This window comes from Genypterus blacodes, unplaced genomic scaffold (assembly GCF_046128005.1).
Source record: "Genypterus blacodes isolate CSIRO-AG114 ecotype Tasmania unplaced genomic scaffold, CSIRO-AGI_Gbla_v1 ptg000217l_1, whole genome shotgun sequence".
In the NCBI taxonomy this organism is placed as follows: domain Eukaryota; kingdom Metazoa; phylum Chordata; class Actinopteri; order Ophidiiformes; family Ophidiidae; genus Genypterus; species Genypterus blacodes.
In genome coordinates this window covers 30001-37500 of record NW_027467016.1, presented here as the reverse complement: position 1 = coordinate 37500, position 7500 = coordinate 30001, and the positions used below count along the sequence as shown (strand labels likewise).

The 7500-nt window shown below is 51.3% G+C and overlaps 1 protein-coding gene across 1 annotated transcript in view; it reads left to right on the top strand.

Moving 5' to 3' along the window:
* epha8 (eph receptor A8) overlaps window positions 1–7500 on the top strand; it is a 30384-nt gene that overhangs the window by 11911 nt on the left and 10973 nt on the right. Inside the window, exons 5-9 of the mRNA XM_076170408.1 lie at window positions 3797–3952; window positions 4469–4888; window positions 5502–5626; window positions 6500–6662; window positions 7259–7391. Of these exons, the coding sequence (XP_076026523.1) occupies window positions 3797–3952; window positions 4469–4888; window positions 5502–5626; window positions 6500–6662; window positions 7259–7391 (997 nt within the window). The remainder of the gene's footprint in view (window positions 1–3796; window positions 3953–4468; window positions 4889–5501; window positions 5627–6499; window positions 6663–7258; window positions 7392–7500) is intronic.

Here is a 7500-nt window from a genome sequence, read left to right as displayed (position 1 = left end):
GTGTTTCTCCCGTTTGATTTGTAATTACCGGCCCTTTTTCAAAGGAAAACACAGCAGTGATGTTCCCTTTGTGTCGCCTTCATCTCAGATTATAACTCAGCGGGGACGCGGGCGAGAAAGACGGGCGTGCGTACGGCCTGGACGTACAGACGCCATGTTGCTCCCGCTTCCTGCCGCAGAGGAGGAAGGAGTTTATTTTGAGTATCTGTGCGATGTATCTACTGAGCGAAGGGTTAACGGAGCAGAACGTCTGATATCAGCAAATGACAGGACAGAGATCTAAAGAGCACGGGGAGGAAAGCTTTAATATCAGATGTCTCTGTGGTGGCGTCTCTAATTACACTGTTCTCCTCAATAAGGACACGCAATTATGAAGCCAACGACTTCAGGAAGGAGGCGGTGATCACATCGCCAGAGAAACCAGAGAATCCTGTGGCATCAGGGGGAACGCTGCCTCACGCTGCCTCACGCTGCCTCACTCTGCCTCACTCTGCCTCACTCCCACAGCTGGATTTGACCCATTTACACTTTTAACGCAATGTTTGGCGCCAATGGGACCGGAGGCTACAAACCTATACGATCACAATGTCTCTAATCAGAATCTCTCACGCCTCAGTACCCTGGCGTAGGTATGGCATCAGTACAGCAGAGGAAGTCCTATTTCCAAATGGTAAACTCCAGTTGGGACCTTTTCACCTCTTGGTTAAGTGAAGCTTTGTCCTTTTTAGATGGAATATCTATTTACAGCAGATTTCTTTCTGAATGGTCGTTGGAATGTTAATGCCTAAGTACAGTGATAATAGTTACAACACGAGGACTACTTGGCCTTGGTGGGGGTATGGGCGGCCCGAGTGCCCTCCGGTGTAAGAAGCTACCTGCTGCATGCTCCCCACATTAGGTCCCAGCTGAAAGTGTGCAGGGAAAGCTTCCTCTAAAGTGTGCTAGTGTGCAGAGTGAGTCCATCTGCTGGTGCCTGCAGTGGCGATGTGAAGAAGAGGAGGGACAGCGAGGATGCTGAGTGTCCCATTTCCACAGATGATCTCCCCGACATGTTCATCCATCACTTCGACAGCTTTAGCAGCTCGTTAGCGGCTTCATGTGCTCCCGGGGGAAGCAGTTAAGAAGCCTTTGTCTAACTTTGCCACGGGATTTTTTGGAGTGTGTTCGCTTCCTTACAAGGTCAGCACTGTGTGAAGTCTGGAGCCGCTGTGTTCTTACTTTATTCATTATCACTGATAGGTTAGGAGGTGTGTGTGTGTGTGTGTGTGTGTGTGTGTGTGTGTGTGTGTGGGAGAGTGAGTTAATTGCTAAGGAGATGGGCGAGAGAGGGGACAGGAGAGGTAAACAGGATGTGGGCTAAGAATCTGTGGCAGTTTTTCATCTCAGTCAGAAAGTGCTTCCAATGTGTTTACGAAGGGTTTGCACCTGTAAAACGACAAAACAATGGAGTTGTTTGGGTTCATGCATTATGTATTTAGAGTCTGTAAGTAGGGCCGGAACATGGGGGGGGGGGAGGGGGGGCAGAGACTCATTCAGATGGATGGACCAGCTGATTTATCTTTGCTGCCTGTGGAGGTTTTTCATGAGACAAATATATAAATAATCCCTATAAACAGAAACACAGGTGATTAAAGGGACTTCCAGGTTCCTTGAAATGCAGCCCATAGCACCGCTGTAACACAGGAAGAGTTCAGTCGCCACTCTGGATGTTCCAGATTTTTTTACTGCAGCTCTCCTGAAAATAACAATGTATTATATGAGATGCTGACTGCCAGAATGAGCACAGTAGAAGAAGAAGAAAGAAGAAATAATTTTCTGCAAATGGAACAGAATTTTGGACATTTCTGTCACGTTTAGACGTTTAGCTGAACTCTGAGATCAAAGGATGAGGAAATTTGGGTCGAAGGCAGAAAAAGGTGAAGTCTGCAGGAGAGGAGGAGGAGGGGGAGGAGGAGGAGGAGGAGGAAGGGGAGGAGGAAAGCATCTCTGTATTCCAGCGAGGTCGTGTTTACAGGATGTGCATGTTGGTGTACACGTGTGTGTGTGTGTTGTCTGCATGTCAGCGCCTGTCAGTGAGTCTACAGGCTGCAGCTGCATCTGCATCACAATGAGCCTGAACTCTGTGCTGACCTTGATTTATTCAGTCTATAAGTGGATAAATAAATAGATTGGAGAGCAAAAAGAGGAGCAGGAGAGAGACACACACACACACACACACACACACACACACGCACACACACACACACACACACACACACACACACACACACACACACACGGGCACACACACACAGACAGCAGAGCGAGGAGGCTGCAGTTTGACTTTACAGGTCTGAAGTCTCTACTTTATTTTAATAAAATATTGAAGTCACATCACAGTTTAAGAGTAAATCATGTTTCAGCTCAGGATGTAAACAAACACGTTCATGTGTAAATGAGAGACGAGACACAGCATGATCAGCTGATGAGTGTGTGTGTGTGTGCGCGTGTCACAGATGGACACGTAGCTGCTGTAACATATGTGCGCGCACACACACACACACACACACACACAGATTTTATAACATTCTCCTGCTTCTATAGCTTAGCAATGCTTCTATTTCAACAACCTATATAAATAAAAACATAAATTCATGTAATAAAATAAATAATAATCATGATTAAATATATTCACTGTAAATATATGAGAGAATTAAAGCACGCACCTTAAATGTGTCGTGAACATGTATCTAGAATCTATAAGGATCTGTGCGTTGCCATGGCGATGGTGCTCATCATTCTGGTTCATTCTGAGCCTTTGATGTCTCAGCAAGAAAGATCGGCTCCCAAAAACTTTAATGCGGAAACTCTGGAGAAGATTTCTTCTGGAAAGTAAACACGGCCGCTCTGTGTGTGTGTGTGTGTGTGTGTGTGTGTGTGTGTGTGTGTGTGTGTGTGTGTGAGAGAGTTCGCCCCATTTACCATAGAAAGCCTATTAAGCAGCTGTAAAGTGAATATATTTATCAAAGCTGCGCTCCATTATTAATCAGTGCAGAGTTGAAAGTGAATGTGAGCCTCAGCGCTGTGCACACTGAGGGTCCCACTGGGAGAAGCAACAGTGCAGAGACGCTCCAGCCTCAATCTGAGCTCAACCCAGTCTGACTTTCATATCCTCCGCTCCACCGTCGCCATGGTAATGGGCTGTAGTTACACATCAATAGGGGGGGGGTCACGTCCTAAAATGAATGTCTACCAGGCGGTGACACAGTTTCTACACAGTCTGGTTCACTCTCAGTGTGATCGGTGCCTCTGCTGCTTCATGATCACAGTGTTCAGGGTTTCAACTCAGACAAACATCAGGGTGAAAGTTTCAGCCCTGAGCTGAAGCAGGGAGGACACGACCTTTGACCCCTGGGTTTATGAGCTGTGAGTTTAGCTGGGACACTTTTTATGGCAACACCTGGTCAGGTAAACAGGAAGTGAGGTCATATAAACCTGTTGTACTGACACCAAACAGGAAGTGGAGCTGCCTGTAAGCTTCACGGCTCAGTTAGCAGTTTCTTTTTAAACTTATAACTTCTCCACTTAATCTTCCTCTCATTAATCTTCTTCATATTTATGAGTACATGTGTGTTTGATGCATTTTAAATCTGCTTTTTTATTTTCATAGTGAAGCTCCTAAGGTTGCCATGGTAATTAAATGTGCTACATGGATCAAGCTGCCTGAGTAAATGAAGCTAATGGCCACGGTGGCAAACAGGAAGTGAGGCAGTGTCTCTGTGAGTGACTTCCTGTTGGTGTGTGTGTGTGTCTGCAGCATGTGAGGTTGGTTTCTATAAGCCGGCTGCAGGCGACGGCCTGTGTGGGAAATGTCCTCAACACAGCCACTCAGAGGCCCGGGCCGCTCTGAGCTGCCCATGTGACACACACTACTACAGAGCGCCAGACGACCAGCCGGCAGCGCCCTGCACACGTGAGCACACACACACACACACACACACACACACACAGGCACACGCACACACACAGGCACGCACACACACACACCGGCACACACACACACACAGGCACACACACACACACACACACAGGCACGCACACACATACACAGGCACACACACGCACACACACAGGCACACACACACACACACAGGCACGCACACACACACACACAGGCACGCACACACACACACACACACAGGCACGCACACACACACACAGGCACACACACACACACACACAGGCACGCACACACACACACAGGCACACACACACACACACACAGGCACGCACACACACACGCACACACACAGGCACGCACACACACACACACACACACACACACACACACACACACACACACACACACACACACACACACACACACACACACACACACACACACACACCTCTTCATGTTTCTTCAGCTTGCCTTCGTTCCTCCAGAGTGGCTGAATGTATGATGATGTCATGTCCGCTCTGTCGTCAGGTCCTCCCTCTGCTCCTGTAAACGCCATCTCCTCAGTCAACGGGACGTCGGTGAACATCGAGTGGGATCGGCCGCTGGACACGGGCGGCCGTAGCGACCTGCAGTACAGCGTGACGTGTCACAGGTGTTCCAGGGGGGCGGGGCCATGCGAGGGCTGCGGCGCTGTGCCAGCAGGCGGCGGGAAAGGAGGCGGAGGGTCGAGCATGGGAGCGGGCGGAGGCGGGGCGGGCGAGCATTCGGGCGTGAAAGCCGTCCGCTTTGTGCCCAGACAGGCGGGACTGAGCGAGTCCTGGGTCACCGTGCTCAACCTGGTGGCTCACACTAACTACTCCTTCTGCATCATGGCCTCCAACGCTGTGACGCACCTGAGCAAGGAAGCCCCGCCCCCTGCTGTGGTCAACATCACCACAAACCAGGCAGGTAGGGTTCAGGTCTCATCATCTACACTCTGGACTGAAGGGTTCCTGGGCTGGGGGAGGGTCAAGACCTGAGCCGGGCTTCAGGATCAGGGGGCGGAAAGAAATCCAACTCTGCAGAAGTTACTTTAATCTACAATCTAAATACTACAACATCAGGACACACAGAGGACACACAGAGGACACACACAGAGGACACACACAGAGGACACACACAGAGGACACACAGAGGACACACACAGAGGACACACAGAGGACACACACAGAGGACACACACAGAGGACACACAGAGGACACACACAGAGGACACACAGAGGACACACAGAGGACACACACAGAGGACACACACAGAGGACACACACAGAGGACACACAGAGGACACACACAGAGGACACACACAGAGGACACACACAGAGGACACACACAGAGGACACACACAGAGGACACACAGAGGACACACACAGAAGGCACACACAGAGGACACACAGAGGACACACACAGAGGACACACACAGAGGACACACACAGAGGACACAGATTGGTGAGAGTGACAGCTCAGGGTTCATGATGTGGCGGCCGCGTGTTGAACTGATGTTTCCTGTTTGCTTGTTTGTGCAGCGCCATCGGAGGTGTTAGCGATCCGCCAGGAGAACACGAGCCAGAACAGCGTGACGCTAATGTGGCACGAACCCAACCAGCCCAACGGAGTCATCCTGGAGTACGACATCAAGTACCACCAGAAGGTAGAACACCTGAGAGCCCAGACACCAAACACTCACATCATGGGTTCAGTGGCTGTGAAGAAGATCAGCTCCATGTTTGGGTTCTCAGCCTGCGTGGTTCCATCAGGCGGTACGTCCGGTTCATGAGCTCGGCTTGGGTCTGACAGAGTGGAGACGCGGTGGATGCGGGCGGAGTCAGCAAACTCGTCCGGCACGCTCAGGATGCAGGGGAGCGCCGCCGCCGCCGCCGCCGCCGCCGCACAGACGCTGAATAAGTTAATCCAACACAAAGTTCCCACTGGCGGCGCTGCTAATTGAAAGGAAATGAGATGGAGAGAGGAGGAGGAGAGAGAAGAGGGCGAGAGGCTGCAGATTCACACTCTGACAAAGTGACAATGACAGCGAGCGGTCGGTGGGCCCATGAGCCGCGCAATGAGCTAATTGTTAGTGTGTGTGTGTGTGTGCGTGTGTGTGTGTGAGATGATGATTGCTGAGGGAGCTTCATTGCAGGCAGTTGCCTTATAGCTAAACAAACAAGATATGTGTGTGTGTGTGTGTGTGTGTGTGTGTGTGTGTGCAGGAGGATTAGCTGCTGTGTTGCAGCGGCGCCTGAATGTGGACTCACCTGTGGTCCGGTCAGGAAGGTGCTGAGGTGGCGGTGACTGTGAGTGTGTGAGTGTGTGAGTGTGTGAGTGTGTGAGTGTGTGAGCCAGCAGCAAGAGTTACAATAAAACAACAACAACAACAGAAGAACAAATGATCCTGATACACACACATGCAGGTTCAGCAGCGTCTGATGGTTCACACCGCCTGACCCCTCACACACACACACACACACACACACACACACACACTGTGTAAAGGTGGACGTGTGTGTGTGTGTGTGTGTTACAGGACAGCGAGGAGCAGAACTTCTCCACTCTGAAATCCAGGAACACCAGCGCCAAAGTGTCGGGCCTGAAGCCAGGAACCAAGTACATCTTCCAGGTCCGAGCCAGGACGTCAGCGGGGTGCGGGCGCTTCAGCCAGGACGTGGAGATCCAGACTGGGAAAGCAGGTGTGTGTGTGTGTGTGTGTGTGTGTGTGTGTGTGTGTGTGGAAGCAGTGAGGCTGCTATCCCTTCAGTCCCTCTGCTCCATGTCCCCTTACTGTCCCCTTCCTGTCCCCTTCCTGTCCTCTTACTGTCCCCTTACTGTCCCCTTACTGTCCCCTTACTGTCCCCTTCCTGTCCTCTTACTGTCCCCTTCCTGTCCCCTTACTGTCCCCCTACTGTCCCCTTCCTGTCCCCCTACTGTCCCCTTCCTGTCCCCTTCCTGTCCTCTTACTGTCCCCTTCCTGTCCCCTTACTGTCCCCCTACTGTCCCCTTCCTGTCCCCTTCCTGTCCCCTTCCTGTTCCCTTCCTGTCTCACTATCTTGGTTGATATTTGACCTTGTGTCCCCCTCTCTGTCCCCTCTCTGTCCCCTCTCTGTCCCCTCTCTGTCCCCTCTGTCCCCTCTCTGTCCCCTTACTGTCCCCCTACTGTCCCCTTCCTGTCCCCTTCCTGTCCCCTTCCTGTCTCACTATCTTGGTTGATATTTGACCTTGTGTCCCCCTCTCTGTCCCCTCTCTGTCCCCTCTCTGTCCCCTGTCTGTCCCCTGGTCTGGTCTGCAGCTCCTCTGCGTTACAACACCATGACCATCATCTGGATCTGCATGGCCCTGGTCTCGGGCCTGGCCGCCTTCCTGGCCATCTTCATCTGCAGGAAACGGCAAGGCTACACTTTACCACACTACCCCTCGCTGCTGTGTGTGGACACTTTCTTACACTTCTGTCTGTCTCCCTCTGTGTCATGATGCTTGTCCCTCTGTATCGCACCGCTGACGCTCGCTACACATAGAGCAGCAAGTCCAACC